The sequence below is a fragment of the Staurois parvus genome, unplaced genomic scaffold (genome assembly GCF_062004578.1).
Source record: "Staurois parvus isolate SC_StPar_1 unplaced genomic scaffold, SC_StPar_1.0 ptg002113l, whole genome shotgun sequence".
NCBI lineage: Eukaryota > Metazoa > Chordata > Amphibia > Anura > Ranidae > Staurois > Staurois parvus.
This window is the reverse complement of record NW_028319909.1, coordinates 4,702,249-4,723,299: the sequence shown is the minus strand read 5'-3', so window position 1 is coordinate 4,723,299 and position 21,051 is coordinate 4,702,249. Positions and strand designations below refer to the sequence as shown.

General features: G+C 46.5%; 1 protein-coding gene across 1 annotated transcript in view; it reads right to left on the bottom strand.

Moving 5' to 3' along the window:
- Nucleotides 1-9,305, bottom strand: part of LOC149432762 (uncharacterized) — a 31,600-nt gene extending 22,295 nt beyond the window's left edge. The window contains exons 1-2 of the mRNA XM_089664990.1: nucleotides 9,170-9,305; nucleotides 7,364-7,486 (exon numbers count right to left, since the gene is read on the bottom strand). Coding sequence (XP_089521116.1) covers nucleotides 7,364-7,486; nucleotides 9,170-9,218 — 172 coding nt within the window. The 5' untranslated portion in view covers nucleotides 9,219-9,305. The remainder of the gene's footprint in view (nucleotides 1-7,363; nucleotides 7,487-9,169) is intronic.
- Nucleotides 9,306-21,051: the final 11,746 nt, after the last annotated feature.

The following is a 21,051-nucleotide window of genomic DNA, read 5'->3' as shown; positions in this document are numbered from 1 at the left end:
CAGCTGCGATCCTTTGCTTCACTGTTGTGGCAGAAATGACACCCTATGTACACCCACTGATTGTGACCCATTCAAGTGAATGGGGTTGCTTGTGTGGGGTCCAAGGGATTTATGTAGGTGGGGAGGAGGCAATACAATGCCTCCTCACTGCATGTCCAGTGCTCTCTTAAGTGTGATCTGAATACGGATGGCTCTTCAGAGAGCATTGCACATGTGAACAAGCCTTTATGGTGACCCTATGACTGGTGTGGTGGTAGTCAGGTACACTGTAACTGATCTGGCAGTGAAAAGGGACACTGTAGACGTGATGGTGATTATGGACAATATGACTGGTGTGGCGGTGATCAGGGACACTGGGATTGGTGTGGTGATGAATATGAACAATATGACTGGTGTGGTGGTGATCAGGTACACTGGGACTGGTGTGGTGGTAAACGGAACCGGACCCCAACAGCGCTAGGGTATTTCTGTTAGACTCCAGCTTCCCCGTCCGAACTCAGATCCCCGGACACCACCGCTGATCATGCAGGAAATAAGACAGCACCAGACTCTTCTTAAGACAGGAAGTCAACTGCTTTGTTTTAACAAACACAAGATATAAACACAGGGCGGGGAAATACAACCAGGAACAGGAAACACATCAGGCCCTCCCATCAGAGGGAAGGTGTCAGGGATCCCCTCGATCCCCGCCGCGTTGGTCCCGGCGCAGGCGCAGTATGCCGCCCGGCGCAGGGACTCGAGCACTGGTTCCGGGCCGGCCGCGGCGTTCGAGTTCGCGCATGCGCAGTAGAAGCCGCGGCCGCCCGCTGGGCACCAATGGCAGCGCAGGGCGGGATATTTAAACGACCCTGAGCTGTCATTCAGTGCCTTCTGGTCTTTCCTGCATTCTGAATCCTGTGAACCTGTACCCTGTAAGTTATTGACCCGGATTGTACCTGACCTTGCTGTTTTCTCCTGTTCTGACCCTTGCTTTGCCTGACCTCTCTCCTGAATGCCCCCTATTGGATTTGACCTGCTGTTGCTGACCTGGCGTGTGACCCGACCATTCTATGCCCGCTGCCTTGTACCTTGCCGCCCTCTCTGTTACCGACCCGGCCCGTCTGACCCTGCTCATCCATCCATCCATCCCGTGCAGTGGGGTCTTCTGACCTCCTCACATCAGACTCTTCCCCGTGGGAGCCCCTTGCGCATACTACTACCACTGACGGACGCACCCGGTAGTCACGACCTGGTCTCAGGGAGCTCCAAGTCCATCCCCACCATCAGGGGCCCTGGTGAACAAGCACCCTGGGACTTAGACTCCGTGCGCTGGGGACGCCTATTCAGTGGGGTGCTAGTAGTACCGCCGGGCGGTCCCTTACAGTACCAGAAGGCCATGACTGAGTCTAGAGGAGGTCCCTCGCCGCTGGAGGAGATCTGCAGGCACCTATCCAATTTGACACAGGCCGTATCGGCCCTGCAGGATAGATGTCAGCAGATTGAAACTCAATTCCAGGCCTGCACTATATCCGTTCCTGCCCCACAGGCCGCGGTCCCCACACCTCCAGCTGTAGCAGTCCCTGTGCTGGTGTCTGGGGCATCCGCACCACTCCCGGCGGCCGACCCCCGAGTACCCTTACCAGAACGTTTCCACGGGGACCGCACTCAGTTCAGATCATTCCGCGAGTCCTGCCTCCTCTATTTTGAGCTACAACCCCGAACCTTCGTGACTGAATCCGTGAAGGTGGGGTTCGTCATATCCCTCCTGCAGGGTGAACCCCAAGACTGGGCCCATCGATTACGGGGAAAAAATGACCCTCACCTTGGTTCGGTTGACAGTTTTTTTGATGCTATGGCCATCCTTTATGATGACCCGCAGCGGGCAGCTTCTGCTGAAGCTACTCTGTACACACTCCGGCAAGGCCGCCGAGCGGCGGAGGAGTACGCATCTGAATTTAGGCGGTGGATGGGGGATACTCGCTGGAACGAGTTCGCACTCCTGCATCAGTTCCATGTTGGCCTATCAGACGGCCTGAAAGACGAGCTCGCCCGGGTGGAGGTACCTGAGACTTTAGAGGACCTAATAGCACTGACCATTAAAATTGACCGTAGACTGCGGGAACGCAGGTTTGAGAGGTCCGGCCAGGGTCACGGAAATCCCTGGGGATCATTTCAGGGTCCCAGTCAAACACCTAGGCCAGTCATCCAAAACCGGCCACCTGGAGACAACCCCGAACCCATGCAGCTCGGCCTGGCACGGCCTAAACTATCCCCAGAGGAACATCTGCGCAGACGATCCCAGAACCTGTGCCTCTATTGTGGAGAAGCTGGTCATATGGCGCGTTCCTGCCCGCAGAAACTGAGTAAGTGCACCTCTTCTTCCTTATCCCTTGGCAATGTTGGTCCATCCCAATACTTAGTGGTGCCCCTTTCCTTTCAGCTTCCAGAAAGGACCGTGGAAGTATCGGCCATAATTGACTCTGGGGCATGCAGCTGCTTCGTGGATATTAATTTTGCTCACCAGCAGGGTATTCCCCTTCACTTGAAACAGAAGGGGTTCAATATTTATTTGGCCGACGGTTCCCAAATAAAATCGGGGGTAGTGAACCAGGAAACCCCCTCCATCACCACTGTCATTGCCGGCCAGCACCAGGAACTCCTCCGCCTGGATGCTATAGCTTCACCCCTCTTCCCAGTCATTCTGGGGCTCCCATGGTTACGGGCCCATAACCCCCAGATTGACTGGGAGACCGGAGTAATCACGTTCCCTTCCCCATACTGTCGAATATACTGCCGCACTTCGGGCCCGGGGACCCCCCAAATCCTCCTGTGCTCTGAGGGGGAAGCTGAATTAAAACAAGTAATCCCTGCGGCCTACCATGGGTTTCTAGATGTGTTCAGCAAACGGGGAGCTGATACTCTACCCCCCCACCGCCCTTATGACTGCCCCATTGACCTGTTACCCGGCTCAGAAATTCCTTTTGGGCGAATCTTCCCCCTTTCAGAGCCCGAATTGGGGGCCCTAAAGGAATATATCGAGGACAGCCTCCAGAAGGGGTTCATCCGCCACTCCACTTCACCGGCGGGGGCGGGAATCTTCTTTGTTGAAAAGAAGGACAAAACCTTAAGGCCATGTATCGATTACAGGGAATTGAACAGGGTCACGATAAAAAACCGTTACCCACTACCGTTAGTACCTGAGCTGTTCCAAAGTTTAAAGTCAGCAGTAGTTTTTACCAAGCTGGATCTGAGGGGGGCGTACAACTTGATTCGCATAAGGGAGGGGGACGAGTGGAAGACGGCCTTCCGCACCCGATTCGGTCATTTTGAATATCTGGTCATGCCGTTCGGGTTGTGTAATGCTCCGGCCACGTTTCAACATTTTGTAAATGATATTTTTAGGGACTTTCTGGATGTCTTTGTGATCGTTTATTTAGACGACATTCTGATTTTTTCCCCGTCTCTGGGGGAACACAGAATACATGTAGCAAAAGTATTGGGGCGGTTGCGGCAGCATGGGTTGTACGCCAAGGCAGAAAAATGTTGTTTTGAACAATCCAGCATTGCCTTCTTGGGCCTGATTATCTCCACCGCGGGGGTCGCGATGGATCCCCAGAAGGTCGCTGCAATACTGGATTGGCCTGAACCCACAGACAGGAAAGGCGTCCAGCGATTCATCGGCTTTGCAAATTTTTACCGGAAGTTCATCAAGAACTTCTCGGGTCTGGTCTCCCCCATTACTCAGCTAACCAAGCTGGGAACCCGATTCAGATGGACACCAGAAGCGCAGGGAGCTTTCGAAGCCTTAAAGAAACTGTTCACTTCGGCACCCATTTTGGGTCACCCAGACGCCGCTCTGCCCTACATCTTGGAGGTAGATGCATCGGAGAATGCGGTAGGCTCCATCCTCTCCCAACGAAAAGGCACCAAGGAACTGCTCCACCCGGTAGCGTTCTTCTCACGGAAGCTGACCCCAGCGGAGAGGAACTATGATATCGGTGACCGTGAGCTACTAGCGATCAAAACGGCGTTAGAGGAATGGAGGTACCTGCTGGAAGGTGCGGTGCACCCCATCTTAATATTTACTGACCATAAGAACTTAGAGTATCTGAGAACTGCCAAGCGTCTACGCCCGCGACAGGCGAGATGGGCACTATTCTTTTCAAGATTCAACTTCCATATTACGTACCGGCCGGGATCAAAGAACACTAAGCCGGATGCGTTATCACGGATGTACGAAGACGCCAAAGAGACCCCAGTACCTGACACCATCCTGTCCTCGGGTAACTTCTTGGTCCTTCAGTCGGACCTTCGTTCCAGGCTAATGGAGGCATCCACAAACTTCTCTACCCCAGGCGGAGGGCCGCTCCAGAACAAGGGGGGACTCCTATGGAGGGAAGATCGAATTGTGGTGCCGGAAGAAGCTCGAACCCTGGTCTTGGGGCATTGCCACGACCACCCAATGGCGGGGCACTTTGGCCCAGAAAAGACCCTGGAACTTCTCCGACGCTCATTCTGGTGGCCAGACATGGCTAAAGATTGTAAGGGCTATGTCAGGTCCTGTGTCACCTGCCAGAAGAACAAGCCCTCAAGAAACAAGGTTTGGGGTCTGCTGCGACCCTTACCTATTCCTGAACGGCCTTGGCAAAAGATCTCACTGGACTTTATAGTCGAGCTTCCGCCATCCCGAGACCACACGGCAATCCTGGTAGTCGTGGACCGCTTGTCCAAGATGGCCCACTTCATCCCGTTGAAGAAGACCCCCTCGGCGGCCGAGACCGCGCGAGTCTTCATTCGTGAGGTAGTCAGGTTGCATGGGGTCCCCGAAGACATTGTCTCGGACCGAGGGGTCCAGTTCACGTCCAGATTCTGGAGAGCACTGTGCAAAGCCCTGGACATCAAATTATCTCTCTCTTCTGCGTTCCACCCTCAAACTAACGGTCAAACCGAAAGGACCAATCAGACCTTAGAGCAATATTTAAGATGCTATACCTCGTTTACTCAAGATGACTGGCTGCCACTTCTTCCTTTAGCAGAATTTGCGTATAACAATGCCCGCCACTCAGCAACAGGGCAGTCCCCGTTCTTCGCCAACTATGGCTTTCATCCAGTCTTCCTCCCGGATTTGGTGTCGGAATGCCCAGTACCAGCAACACAAGATGTGGTAACGTTCTTCGCTGCGAACAATAAGAAGCTTCAAGTGGCCATCAGTCGGGCCCAGGAAAACTACAGGAAAGCATTCAACAGGAAACGGAGAGGAGATCTGGTATTGCGGCCTGGGGAGAAGGTTTGGCTGGCGACGTCCAATCTAAAGATGCTTTGCCCGTCAAAGAAATTGGGACCCAAATTCATAGGCCCCTTCTGCATTAAACGGATGGTTAACGAAGTAGCCTATGAACTCGCCCTCCCTGACACGCTCAAGATCCACCCGGTCTTTCATGTATCCCTTCTGAAGCCTGTGGTCCCAGACGCCTTCCCTGACCGGGAATCTAGACCCCCGGAAGCGGTAACGGTCGAAGGAGAAGAAGAATTTGAGGTTGAAACTATCCTGAAGTGTTGAAGGAGGGGAGGCCAGACCCAATTCCTTATCAAATGGAAGGGCTATGGTCCTGAGGACAATTCTTGGGAACCAGCCCATAATGTCCATGCACCCAGACTTGTCCGGAGGTTCTTTCGCGATCACCCGTGGTGGAGAGATCGGGTGGGCATCCGGAGGTTGCCCGTAGGGGGGGGGCAATGTCAGGGATCCCCTCGATCCCCGCCGCGTTGGTCCCGGCGCAGGCGCAGTATGCCGCCCGGTGCAGGGACTCGAGCACTGGTTCCGTGCCGGCCACGGCGTTCGAGTTCGCGCATGCGCAGTAGAAGCCGCGGCCGCCCGCTGGGCACCAATGGCAGCGCAGGGCGGGATATTTAAACGACCCTGAGCTGTCATTCAGTGCCTTCTGGTCTTTCCTGCATTCTGAATCCTGTGAACCTGTACCCTGTAAGTTATTGACCCGGATTGAACCTGACCTTGCTGTTTTCTTCTGTTCTGACCCTTGCTTTGCCTGACCTCTCTCCTGAATGCCCCCTATTGGATTTGACCTGCTGTTGCTGACCTGGCGTGTGACCCGACCATTCTATGCCCGCTGCCTTGTACCTTGCCGCCCTCTCTGTTACCGACCCGGCCCGTCTGACCCTGCTCATCCATCCATCCATCCCGTGCAGTGGGGTCTTCTGACCTCCTCACATCAGACTCTTCCCCGTGGGAGCCCCTTGCGCATACTACTACCACTGACGGACGCACCCGGTAGTCACGACCTGGTCTCAGGGAGCTCCAAGTCCATCCCCACCATCAGGGGCCCTGGTGAACAAGCACCCTGGGACTTAGACTCCATGCGCTGGGGACGCCTATTCAGTGGGGTGCTAGTAGTACCGCCGGGCGGTCCCTTACAGAAGGGCTACAGGAAACACCCCCCACCAAACCAAGACACAGAACAATGGGATGCAGCACATGGCAGTGAACAATAACCAACCCCCACAGCAATACACAAACATTGCATCCCATAATAGTTTGCTAGAACACTGAGATGCAGCCGCATGGCAGAGAACAATGGAACAACCACGTGGCAGTGAACAATGGACAAACCTCCCACCTCACCTATACATGTCTACACCATATCACTACAGACCACCCTGTACCCCTAACAGGCAGGAGTGGGTCACACACAAGAGGAACTTGGGGAGATGATACAAGGGTCCCCTCACCCCAAACGTCACTTCCATCACAACAAACGAATTTCAAAATCATTGGGGGCAACAACGGATTACAGAACATTTTGTGGTCGAAAAATCGGCCAATTTTCGAACCGTCCATGGCCTGCATTAAAGTGATACTAAAGGCTTATATATAAAAAAAACAAGCCTGTTACTCCTCTTCTCGGGTCCCCCTCACCACTCCTGGTCCCTCCCTCCTGTCTGGTACCCCCCGGAGCAAATAACTTCCTATGGGGGCACCCGAGCAGGCTTGCTCCTGAGCCGCTGCTCTGTATGTCCATTCACACATACATTCTCTCTTCTGATTGGCTGTGATTGGCTGTGATTGAGAATTGCCAATGGCTCCCACTGCTGGATTGCGATGGGGCTCAGGAAAGTTTTTTTTTGGGGGGGGGCTGGGAGGGATGCTGCACACAGAAGGTTTTTACCTTCACGCATAGACGGTAAAAATCCTTGAGCCTCTACAACCACTTTAAAATATTACTGTCCGCGGTCTAAACCTAAGAAATATCAACAGGAAAATATCAACTCCTTTATTTTAATTTAAGAAAAAATACATTATTATAAAGTGATTCACCGAAGATCACGTGCAATCTGATTGTCATTTTTTCAGAAATTATAAACTCACCTTGGTAGTATTCATAGATTGTGGCTGAACATACATATTCAGATGAACATTCTATCCTTCCCCGTTTGCAGAGGTGTTCCACATCTGTATCTGCCCAACAAAAATTACAAACTATAGCGTAACCTGTAAAACAAGAATAGCTAGTAAACTAAAAGAGTTACAGGGAAAGAAAAAAATTAACATTTAAAAAGAAGGGGAAAGATAACTGTAAAATAAAAATAGCTAACAAAACTAAAAAGAATTAAAGGGAAAGTAAGAAATGAATATTTAAAAAGAAGGGGAAAGATACCTGTAAAATCAGAATAGCTAATAAATGAAAGAAAATTAAAGGGAAAGAAAGAAATGAATATTTAAAAAGAAATTGAAAGATATCTGTAAACTCAGAATAGCTAATAAATGAAAAAGAGTTAAAGGGAAAATAAGAAATGAATATTTAAAAAGAAGGAGAAAGAGACCTGTACAATAATAATAGTTAATAAAATAAAAAGAATTAAAGGAAAAGTAAGAAATTAATATTTAAAAAGAAGTGGAAAGATACCTGTAAAATAAGAGTAGCTAATAAATGAAAAAGAATGAAAGGGAAAGTAATAAATTAATATTTAAAAGGAAGGGGAAAGATACCTGTACAATAAGAATAGCTAATAAACTAAAAAGAATTAAAGGGAAAGCAAGAAATGAATATTTAAAAAGAAGGGCAAAGATACCTGTTAAATCAGAATAGCTAATAAATGAAAAAAAATTAAAGAGAAAGAAATGAATATTTAAAAAGAAATTGAAAGATATCTGTAAACTCAGGATAGCTAATAAATTAAAAAGAATGAAAGGGAAAGTAGGAAATTAATATTTAAAAAGAAGGGGAAAGATACCTGTAAAATCAGAATAGCTAATAAATTAAAAAGAATTAAAGGGAAAGTAAGAAATTAATATTTAAAAAGAAGGGGAAAGATACCTGTAAAATCAGAATAGCTAATAAACTAAAAATAATTAAAAGGAAAGTAAGAAATTAATATTTAAAAAGAAGGGGAAAGATACCTGTAAAATCAGAATAGCTAATAAATGAAAAAAAATTAAAGAGAAAGAAATGAATATTTAAAAAGAAATTGAAAGATATCTGTAAACTCAGAATAGCTAATAAATGAAAAAGAATTAAAGGGAAAGTAAGAAATTAATATTTAAAAAGAAGGGGAAAGATATCTGTAAATTAAGAACAGCTAATAAACGAAAAAAGAATTAAAAGGAAAGAAAGAAATTAATATTTTAAAAGAAGAGAAAAAATAGAAAGAAAGCAAAAAAAAAAAAAAAGAAACAAAATGGATTAAAAAAAAGAGAAAAAAGGAACAGCAAATAAAATGCAGAGGAAAAAAAAAGAAGAAAGAGGAAAGATAAGAAGTATGGAAGAAAAAAAAAGGAAAAAGAAAAAAAAACAAAAAAAACAAAAGACAAAGATTAAAATAGAAAGAAAAGAAAAATAAGAAAAGGACGAGGACAATATAAGAACTATGGAAAAAAAACTAAAAGTCAGAAAAAAAAAAGAAAAGAAATTGAAATGTAAGAATAGAAAATGAAGAAAATAAGGACAATATAAGAACTTTGATGAAAAAAAACAAAAAAAAAAAACACCCAGGAAAATAAGAGAAAAGAAAGAGAAGGAACATTACCCCCCCCCCCAAAAAAAAAAAGAAATTGAAATTTAAGAATAGAAAATGAAGAAAATAGGGAAAATAAATTTAAAAAAAGCAAGAAAACAGTAGAACAAAGAGGAATTAGAGAGACAGACCTGTAAACATAAGAAACCCATTTACTTACTAGATCCTACAAAAGCTGATAGTAGGAAATATAGCGGCACTACCGCCATCACTGTGAATGGCTCCACCGCCGGTGATTAGTTACAGCTTTATTCTTCCCTGCAAACCTTACTGCTTCTCTACAACCTTTATAAAAGATAAGTCCTGGGGTGGAGAGGGACGTTGGAATGAAATGCTGCTCACACTCCTAACATAGGTCCGGTTTCCTAATTCAGAGTGACAATTTATAGTTTGTGATTTTCATAATTGCATGCAGTAGTACATAGGACCTACAGGAGGTAGAATCCTATTTGCATCTGCGGATGTACACTGGGTACATTGTATGGCATTGTAATCGGAGTTTTGCCTGCAAGGTTTGTCAGTTAGCTGTATTGGAATGTAAACAATATGTACATGTATGAGCCCGAACATCTTATAGCCGGAAATATTTCCATGACGCATTGCACTTTTAAACATATGTACAAGGTATGACCATTCTTGGACCATACAGTCCATGGCATAGGTGACAACAATGCCGAACATCTGCCCATCCATTTGCTGGCTTCCCAATATATCCAGAATCAGGAATTGCAACCATTGTAGCTGCTGAAAATCTTCTCTCATCTATATTTTTTTTAAATTATTTTATTTCAGGTACTTATATAGCGCCGTCAATTTACGCAGCACTTTACATATATATTGTACATTCACATCAGTCCCTAACCCTCAGGGGGCGTACAATCTAAGGTCCCTAACTCACATTCATACATACACATACTAGGGCCAATTTAGACAGGAACCAATTAACCTACTAGCATGTCTTTGGAGTGTGGAAGGAAACCGGAGTACCTGGAGGAAACCCACACAGGCACAGGGAGAACATGAAAACTCCAGGCAGGAGGTGCCATGGCTGGGATTCGAACCACCGACCCGAGTGCTGCCAGTGAAAGTACTAACCATTTAGCTACTGTGCTGCCCTACATCTATATGTAGGGATCTGCCGCCCTCTGCTGTCTGAATTTGTAAATTCCTGTAAATATTGTATGTATGCCCTTCTTGCCCGAGAGAGAGAGAAAGAGAGAGAGAGTCTCAGCCACATGTCCTGTCCATGATCCAATCCAGAAAAGTTGAGGAAAGCAGAAAGACAGTGATGGACCCGCAGGTACACTTCACGGTTATTGTGATCTTAAGATATTATGTTGGTGTAAATGATCTGCTTTCTGGGCAGGCAGCTTCTACACTCCAGAGGATCTCCACAGTCTCCTTGTCATGTAGTCTATTGTAAGAAAAGTTCAATTAAAGCTCCACACCACTGTAAAGAGGTCCAGATACACCTTTATTCCATTAAAGGTCAGGGAAATCATTTGAGAAATCTCCAACGCGTTTAGAGGTCCAAGTGCCCCCTTTATCAGGGCTTGAATGGCAATAAAGTGAACAGACCAGGATTGAACTGGACCTACAATGGTATTTACTCCACTGTGAATTAAAAGCAAAGGCCTAAGGGGCAGCTTGTTTGGCAACAAGTTGGCTACTTCTCAAATTATACCCCTGACCTTCAATGGAATAAAGTTGTAACTGGACCTCTTAACATTGGTGTGGCACTTGAATTCGAATACAGAAAAGGCTACTATATACTACTAGGGAGGGACTAAAGCTTAGAGTAGATAGGCTGACTCTGAGTTCCAGGGCCACACCACAGTTCCTGACGGTGAGAAGTCTCATTCTAGGCTGGTTGGACAACAGTTGGATACCCCCGTGATTGCTGATCTTGTCTTCAGGTTTCCAACACAAAGTTGAATGCTGCCTCACCCTCAGGGGCCCCTACAACTACATTCATCTGCAAGTATCTCTATAAATAACTATGTATGCCCGGGTATATGTGCACAATTCCCCCAGGACTCCTTAGCGGGCCTTTTGCTGAGAATGCCTGTTTGTACATTGAATGTATATACTTTATTGAATGTACTGTTATTAAAGCAGTATTAAACACAAAAGAAAACATATTATATGACAGTTTACCAATTATTAGATGTGATGGCTGCATTCGTTTTCATTTTCAGGCTTTCGTTTTTCTATTTTCGTCTGGTGATCCAGCAGGTAAGTCTGTTGTTTTTCAAAAGATCAAGCTCTCCAGCAGAATGTAGCAGTTACAGGGATGAGACAAACGAATTAACACTGCCAGGGGTGCCTACTGTCTAACGATCAGCTTTTATTCATTTCTATAAAACCTTTAAACCAAAAGAAAAAGAAATTGTATATTGTAACTGCCTGTAAAGTGTGAGCTGGAGTTCAGTTTCAATTTGTTTGTGTAGTTAAATCTGCTAGTACATCTAACAGTCCCCTCTCCCAAGACTGACAATGCTGCTGTGCAAAGGTTTCTCTGTAGCTCCTTTACCCAGAGTGGGGGCGCTCTAATACAGGAGGTGTGTTAGGGGCCAAATCACCGGGTGAAAACAGACAGTAACAATGTAGCGTATGTCAGTACAGCTTGGTGACGCGCTAGCAGCGCTGGGCCCGGGGGTGGATCATAGGAAGCACTTGGATGGATGGTTGGATGGCAGTCTATTATGTGTAAGTCACCCTGTGTCTGTTAGGGGTACAGGGTGATCTGTCCTAATATTGGGGTAGGGGGTTGTGGATTGTTTAATGCCATGTGGTTGCATCCCATTGTTCTATCCGCTGAGAGCCTGAGCCGGCCGCCTTCTCCCCCTCCACAGCCCAGCACTCCAGTGAGCACAGGAAGGGGGGTAGAGCAGAGAGCGGTGACTGACAGAGAACTCAACGATCAGTGGTCATGTACCAAGGCCAAACATTCCAGGGGATGGAAACTTTTGATCCGGGCCATTTGGGTGATTTCTGTTATCATTATGATTGAAAAAGGAGCCAAAAAAAAACTATGTGATAATAAATGGTTTCATATGATCATCATCCTTAAATAAAAAACAGTTTTTGGCATGATCAGTCATATATTTAATATAAATGCCAACATTTCATGATTTCAGCCAGGGGATGCAAACTTTTGAGTACAATTATAGATGGAATGGATGGATGGAACATGCTCCCCTCAGCTTGTTGTTGCGCTGGTCTCATCTTCATCCACTGATTTTCATACACTATATTTCCCAAAAGTATTGTGAAGTCCCTCCAAATCATTGGATTCAGGTGTTCCAATCACCTCCGTGGCCACAGGTGTCTAAAATGAAGCCCAAATATGGAGTTGGCCCCGCCCTTTGCAGCTATAACAGCTTCAACTCTTCTGGGAAGGCCATCTACAAGGTTTAGGAGGGTGTCTATGGGAAGGTTGGACCATTCTTCCAGAAGCACATTTGTCAGGTCAGGCACTGATGTTGGACGAGAAGGCCTGGCTCGCAGTCTCTGCTCTAATTCATCCCAAAGGTGCTCTTTCAGGTTGAGGTCAGGACTCTGTGCAGGCCAGTCAAGTTCCTCCACCCCAAACTCACTCATCCATGTCTTTATGGACCTTGTTTTGTGCACTGGTGCGCAGTCATGTTGGAACAGGTAGGGGCCATCCCCAAACTCTTCCCACAATGTTGGGAGCATGAAATTGTCCAAAATGTCTTGGTATGCTGACACCGTAAGAGTTCTTTTCACTGGAACTAGGGGGCCAAGCCCAACCCCTGAAAAACAACCCCACACCATAATCCCCCCTCCACCAAACTTTACACTTGACACAATGCAGTCAGGCAAGTACCGTTCTCCTGGCAACCGCCACACCCAGACACGTCCATTGGATTACCAGACAGAGAAGTGTGATTGAACACTCCAGAGAACACATCTCCACTGCTCTAGAGTCCAGTGGCGGTGTGCTTTACACCACGGCATCCGACACTTTGCATTGCACTTGGTGATGTAAGGCTTGGATGCAGCTGCTCGGCCATGGAAACCCATTCCATGAAGCTCTCTACGCACTGTTGTTGTGCTCATCTGAAGGCCACACCAAGTTTGGAGGTCTTTAGCTATTGACTCTGCAGACAGTTGGTGACTTCTGCGCACTGTGCGCTTCAGCATGCTCTGACCCCGCTCTGTCATGTGACGTGGCCTACCACTTGGTGGCTGAGTGGCTGTTGCTCCCAATTGCTTCCACTTTGTTATAATCCCACTAACAGTTGAGCGTGGAATATTTAGTAGCCAGGAAATGTCACGGATGGACTTATTGCACAGGTGACCACCTATCACGGGACCACGCTTGGAGTCACTGAGCTCCTGAGAGCGACCCATTCTTTCACCAATGTTTGTAGAAGCAGTCTGCATGCCTAGGGGCTTGATTGTATACACCTGTGTCCATGGAGGGGATTGGAACACCTGAATTCAATGAATTGGAGGGCGGGGCCAATACTTTTGGCAATATTTAGTTAACTCCCCTGTGAGTGCAATAAATTTAAATGAATTAAAAAACTAAAAAGAGTATTAAAAAAATGTAATAAAATAAATAAATATAATCAAAGCACCCCATATCGCCTCTGTACACATCCGAATGCAAATGCTCATGCAGGGCGTGCACCTGTAAACATAAATTGTGCCACACATGTGAGGTATCATCCTGAATGTGGGAGCAAGCGCAATAATTCTAGAGCCATCATTCATGGTTAGCTCTAAACCGATGAGCTGTAAAGGCTTTTAAATTGTCAAATATGGACAATTTTGGGTTTTGGGATCTTGACTGTAAAGTTGGGATCTTTCTCCAGCCTGGACTGATTCAGGATTCAGGTGTTCCAATAACCACAGGTGTTAGTTTTTCCCCATTTCATAGATTTCTGCAAAGATAAGTTCACCTTTTAAAAAAAAAAAAAAATGTCCACATTTTTTGCAGGTATAAAATGCGCATTTATTTTTTTAGGAGCCTGTAGAGCATTGCAACAGCAATCAGCAGATCTCCGGTACCGTGCAGGACTCCCGCAGACTGTCAATGTAAGCCGTGTGCTCGTATATCTCATGGGCAGGGAGTTGCACACTGATAGGAAGAATCAATGAACTACTAGAGCGCACAACAGCACCGTGGCAGTTCATTGAGAACTACAAGCACACAGCCGCAAAGGATGTCGGTACTTGTATTTGATTCATTCACAAAACTCTGTGAATGAATGATTCCGCCATGGGGGTGGAGCCCGGCACGGCTGTGCTCTTTTCAAAAAGTGAGTTAGTACGGGGCAGGGGTGGACTGACCATTTGGAAACTCGGGCAGGGCCTGGGGTCAGTAGGGGGCCCCATGAGATGCCCCTGGTACCTTTTTCATAGGCTTTTTGAGTTTGGGCAAGGACACAGGGGCCCCATGATCCCCTATTGCCCGGGGCCCCATGAGTTGTCAGTCCGCCCCTGGTACGGGGAACTTCTCTCTATACTGCTGTCACACAGAGGGCTCACATCCCGAAGGATCAAGTCACATGTAGCGTCGGGTTTGATGTTCGAGTTGAACGTAAGTTTGGCGAACACATGAACGGTAAGGGTGTTTTGGCGGGTAAACAGCATTTCAGAATAATTTATTTTCGGGATTATTTTTGCATCATTTCAGATCATTTATAAAGTTTTAATGTATTAATTCGTTATTTCAGATTACTTATGCACTCTGAGTCATCCCTGCTACTCCAACCCACAAAGAGAAATGTCATGAGCTGATTGGTTGATATCCAAAAGAGCGAACGGAACAAAATAAATGAAAGATTCTGCCAGCATGTTCACTTGTTACAAAGAGAAATGGAATGATCTCGTTGGACGATATTCAAAACAATGAATGGAGAGAAATGAATTTTGGATTTATTCATTATGTTCATTCGTTACAAAGAGAAATGGAATGAGCTTATTGGGTGATATTCAAAAGAACAAATGGAACAAAATTCATTTCAGATTAACTTCCCTGGCGGTATGATTATTTCAGATTTTTGGTGCTGAAAGCGGTACCATTATTTGCATGGAAATTTGGCGTTTTTTATTGTAGGCCTGTAATTTTTAGGAATAACTCACTGAAATCTGTCTGAACAAGAGTCTAGTAAACTTCCCGGGGATGATAAAATTTGAAACGCGAAATCATAAATTATAATATAATAAATAATCATAAAAAATAATAATATAATAATAAATGTAATTCAATAATATAATCAAACCAAAAACACTGAAATGTGAAATAGAGCGCCAAGTTCGCACATCGCTGAGCAAAGTCGCAGAATCGTTTTCAGTGTCTGATGAGGAATTTCCCCCACGAATCATTATCACTCAATTCTGCAAGTGGTTCTGATTTACTATCGCTGTTCTCTAGCCGGTCTAAAACCGCTTTTGACGTAAAGGGACGCTTTTTGGACGCCGTGGACTTTTCTCAGTTTCCAAGCAGAAAGAACAGTAAAAATGCAGGCAGGGCGCCGGACAAAGCACTCGGGACAAAATGTATGTGAAATGGTTTGATACAGGAATGTTATACTATGTGATTTTAGTGATTTTAGTGAATGTCACTTTTTGTCATTTTCAAATTTCCCCCGTCCCCTGTATGTCCCGACGCTCGCAGGGGACGGAACCCAGATGACAGATGCCGGCATCCGCCGGATTACATTGCTGGGGACACTGCAGGGGGGACATCGTGGGAGCGCAGGACAAGGTAAGTGATTGAGGGATCGTAGAGCAGCGCCGGATGGTAAGCCCGAGTGTAGCTCGGGGTTACCGCTTGTGGTGCTGAAACTTTACCCCGAGCTACACTCAGAAATACCGCCAGGGGGGTTAATTTGTTACGTTATGATTCAGAGATTCTGATGGATCCACCTCCATCCAACCCAAACACAATAAGTAGGAATCATTTTATTTCACTTTTATACTTTCCTGTATTTATTGCAATAGGTTTCCATTTCCATTTCAAAATAAAAACCAAATGGATCGGAATCAATTCGGATCATTCGTTATGTCGTTACGTTATTTCAGACGCTTCAAACATTGACTAAAGGCCCAAACTGTCACATAATGTCATCCGAATGAAACAAATAAATATGAATGAATATATTGCTTCAGTATAATTTATTTCAGATTCGTTGAACTTCGTTAATATTGTGATTCGGAGATGCGTATACGAACAATAATTTTTGTCCGAATTTTGACTTGTGATGAAACAAATCGCATGTCTACCAGAGTAGGGCCAGGTTTTAACTCCTGTGTTTGGTTTTGTCCCCCCTGTTCCAAAGCTGGAAGTGAAAGGAAATAACTTGTGGTCACCAAAACTTGTTTTCTCATTGATAGCCTTCCCTTCCATTCCTGTGCTGGTGACAACCCAAACTTTGGGATTTTCTTTTACTTTCCCTCTCGGTGATACGGAACAAATCTCACGTCTACCATATTACAATTACATGGTGTTAGAGTAGAACTTTTGTTTGGATAGAGTAGGGCCAGGATTTAACTCCTGTGTTCGATTTTGTCCCCCCTGTCCCGTAGCCAAAACAGGAAGTGAGAGGAAAGCCCTTGTGGTCACCAAAACTTGTTTTCTCATTGATAGCCTTCCCTTCCTTTCCTGTGCTGGTGACAACCCAAAATTTGGGATTTTCTTTTACTTTCTTTCTCGGTGATACTGCTAAACAGGACAAATAGGATGAATCTCTCTAACAGGGGACACAGACAGCAATACATAAAATAAAAACTTGACAGAGGTTCTAATTCCTCTCCACTCCAATCCAGAAAAAAAAATGTTTTGTCTATTGTTAGACTTTAAGGGTCCATGTACTCTGGCTTTAAAAAAAAATAAAGGCAGCTCTTAGGGGACTTTGGCGTTTTGCCTGTAGAAGCAACTAATGTGATCCTCACTGTCCATGCACATTAGATTGTTTAGAGCAGTGGTCTCGAAACTTCGGCCCAAGGGCTAGATGTGACCCTTTGCCTGCTTTTATACAGCCCTTGGGGCACTTTCATCCACTAATACCAACAATATGGCATAATTCCCTCCACTGACACCTGAAGGGGAACAATTCCTCCCAATGACACCAGCAATGGGACCCAATGACACCAATGGTGGGACAGAATTCCTCCCGATGACACCACTGATGGGGCGCCATTCCTCTTACTGACTTCAGGACCTTTCCTACTCCCAATGGCCAGTCCAGCCATCCTAAAGTCTGAAGGACAGTAAACTGGCCCTTTGTTTAGAACGTTTGGAGACCTCTGGTTTAGACGCATTTTTTAAGCTTTCCATTTAGGGGCAAAAAAAACCCTTCTATGGTGCATTTTTTAGATCAGTTTCTGGCAGAATAAATAACAATGAACGCTCATAAACAACGCTAGTACAAAAGAAAACTTCTCAAAACTAGTGTTTTTTTTTTCTGCCAAGAGCTCTGACACTTTTTTAAGCCAGTCTGCATGGAGCCTAATAATAAAAGTGACAATATACAGTCTGTCATTTTCAGAATTCCATGCAGCAGTATATAATACTCGCTTGTAATGTGGTGAATGTTGGAGGCCTATTTGCATCTGAAGATGTGCATTGAGTACATTGAGGGCCAATATAGTAGGTGTTTTGCATGCCAGGGACACGTACACAAGAACCAATATACTTAGTTGGACTAGAGTTCAGACAAGAGGAGCATTGTTAATGGGACGTGCAGATGGGTCAATACAGACAGTGGGCAGAGACATGGTCAGCAAACAGGCACAGTGTGGTGGCTGTCAGTGACACTTTGATGGCTTCACTGGCTCTGGTGACACTGACATTAGTATGTCTAGTGGTCAGGAACATTGTTGCTGGGTGCACTGGTCTGGTGATTGTCACTGGTGTAGCAGAAATTAGGAACTCTGTACACTGGTCTGGTATAACCGAAACCGGTGCGGTGATGATCAGCAACACTGCTGATGGTGTACACTGGTATGGTGACACCGGGACTGGTGCGGTGGAGATCATAGACACTGTTGCTGGTTTCATCTACTGTGGTGACAATTGCATTAGTGTGGAAGCGATCAGGAACACTGTTGCTGGCTTACATTGGTCTGGCAATAATGTAGACTGGTGTGACATAAATCATGAGCACTGCCACTGGCTTAAACTGGTCTGGTGAAACTGGGACTGGTATAGTGGTGTTCAGGAACACTGTTGATGGTGTAAACTGGCCTGGTGACACTGGGACTGGTGTGATGGTGATCAGAAACACTGTTGCTGGCTTCCACTGGTCTGGCGACTCTGAGACTGGTGTGGCAGAGATCAGGAACACTGTTGCTGACTTATACTGATCTGGTGATACTGGGACTAGTCTTGTGGCGATCAGGGATGCTGTTGATGGTGTACTCTGGTCTGGTGACACTGGGATTGGTGTGGTGGTGACCAGAAACACCATTTATGGCTTACTTTGGGTCTGATGACACTGTGACGAGTGTGGTAGTGATCAAGAACGTTGTTTCTGGCTACTATGACTGGCTGCACTATTATGGTGATACTGGGATTGGTGAGGTGGTGATCAGGGACACTATGACTGGCTGCACTGGTCTGGTGAAGTTATACTGTGGCTAGTGTTCAGAGACAATGGCTGGCTGCACTGGTCTGGTGAAGTTATACTCTGGCTAGTGTTCAGAGACAATGGCTGGCTGCATTGGTCTGGTGAAGTTATACTGTGGCTAGTGTTCAGAGACAATGGCTGGCTGCACAGGTCTGGTGAAGTTTTACTGTGGCTAGTGTTCAGAGACAATGGCTGGCTGCACTGGTCTGGTGAAGTTATACTGTGGCTAGTGTTCAGAGACAATGGCTGGAAGCACAGGTCTGGTGAAGTTATACTTTGGCTAGTGTTCAGAGACAATGGCTGGCTGCACTGGTCTGGTGAAGTTATACTTTGGCTAGTGTTCAGATACAATGGCTGACTGCACTGGTCTGGTGAAGTTGTACTCTGGCTAGTGTTCAGAAACAATGGCTGGCTGCACTGGTCTGGTGAAGTTGTACTCTGGCTAGTGTTCAGAAACAATGGCTGGCTGCACTGGTCTAGTGAAGTTGTACTCTGGCTAGTGTTCAGAGACAATGGCTGGCTGCACTGGTCTGCTGAAGTTATACTCTGGCTAGTGTTCAGAGACAATGGCTGGAAGCAGGGGCGGACTGACCATTTGGAAACTCGGGCACTGCCCGAGGGCCTGGGGTCAGTAGGGGGCCCCATGAGATGCCCCTGGTACCTTTTTCATAGGCTTTTTTGAGTTTGGGCAAGGACACAGGGGCCCCATGATCCCCTGCTGCCCGGGGGCCCCATGAGTTGTCAGTGTGCGAATGTGAGTTAGGGACCTTAGATTGTACGCCCCTTGACCCTAGGGACCGATGTGAATGTACAATATATATGTAAAGTAAATTGATGGCGCTATATAAGTACCTGGAATAATAATAGTGTCCCCATTGGAAGACAACCCAAATTTTTGAGATTTTCCTTCATGCTCACTCGTGGTCATAATGGTCACCAGGACAAATCGGGAGGGTCAATCTCCCTGCACAGACAGCAGTATAAAAAATATTTTCCGTACAGCTAGTATAAGTACCTGAATCTGTGTTGATATCAGCCATCTAACACCCCCAACAACATTCAGAATGGAAGGGGGAGGGGCAGCACCTGAGGCCAGTAGGCTCTTCTGCATGCACATGTACAGAAAGGGACAGGAGGAGAGTTGATGACCTGTGTGCTTCTGCTCCTTCATTGTCCAATCAGCATGCTGATGGGGGGGGGGGATGTGACATCACTTCCTACCTTTAAGTGTTACTAAACCCTGGACCCCACATTCATTATATCCGGTCTCCCCGGACCCTGCATTCATTATATCCGGTCTCCCCGGACCCCGCATTCACTATATCCGCTCTCCCCGGACCCTGCATTCACTATATCCGCTCTCCCCGGACCCTGCATTCACTATATCTGCTCTCCCTGGACCCTGCATTCACTATATCTAGTCTCCCCGGACCCTGCATTCACTATATCTGGTCTCCGCGGACCCTGCATTCACTATATCCGGTCTCCCAGGACCCTACATTCACTATATCCGTCTCCCAGGACCCCGCATTCACTATATCCGCTCTCCCTGGACCCTGCATTCACTATATCTGGTCTCCCAGGACCCTGCATTCACTATATCTGGTCTCCCAGGACCCTGCATTCACTGTATCCGCTCTCCCCGGACCCTGCATTCACTATATCCGCTCTCCCAGGACCCTGCATTCTCTATATCCGGTCTTCCTGGACCCCGCATTCACTATATCTGCTCTCCCCGGACCCTGCATTCACTATATCCGCTCTCCCCGGACCCTGCATTCACTATATCTGCTCTCCCTGGACCCTGCATTCACTATATCTAGTCTCCCCGGACCCTGCATTCACTATATCTGGTCTCCGCGGACCCTGCATTCACTATATCCGGTCTCCCAGGACCCTACATTCACTATATCCGTCTCCCAGGACCCCGCATTCACTATATCCGCTCTCCCTGGACCCTGCATTCACTATATCCGGTCTCCCAGGACCCTGCATTCACTATATCTGGTCTCCCAGGACCCTGCATTCACTGTATCCGCTCTCCCCGGACCCTGCATTCACTATATCCGCTCTCCCAGGACCCTGCATTCACTATATCCTCTCTGCCTGGACCCTGCATTCACTATATCCTCTCTGCCTGAACCCCGCATTCACTATATCCGGTCTCCCCGGACCCTGCATTCACTATATCCGGTCTCCCCGGACCCTGCATTCACTATATCCTCTCTGCCTGGACCCTGCATTCTCTATATCCGGTCTTCCAGGACCCTGCATTCACTATATCCGGTCTCCCCAGACCCTGCATTCACTATATCTGGTCTCCCCAGACCCTGAAATCACTATATCTGGTCTCCCCGGACCCTGCATTCACTATATCTGGTCTCCCCGGACCCTGCATTCACTATATCTGGTCTCCCCGGACGCTGCATTCACTATA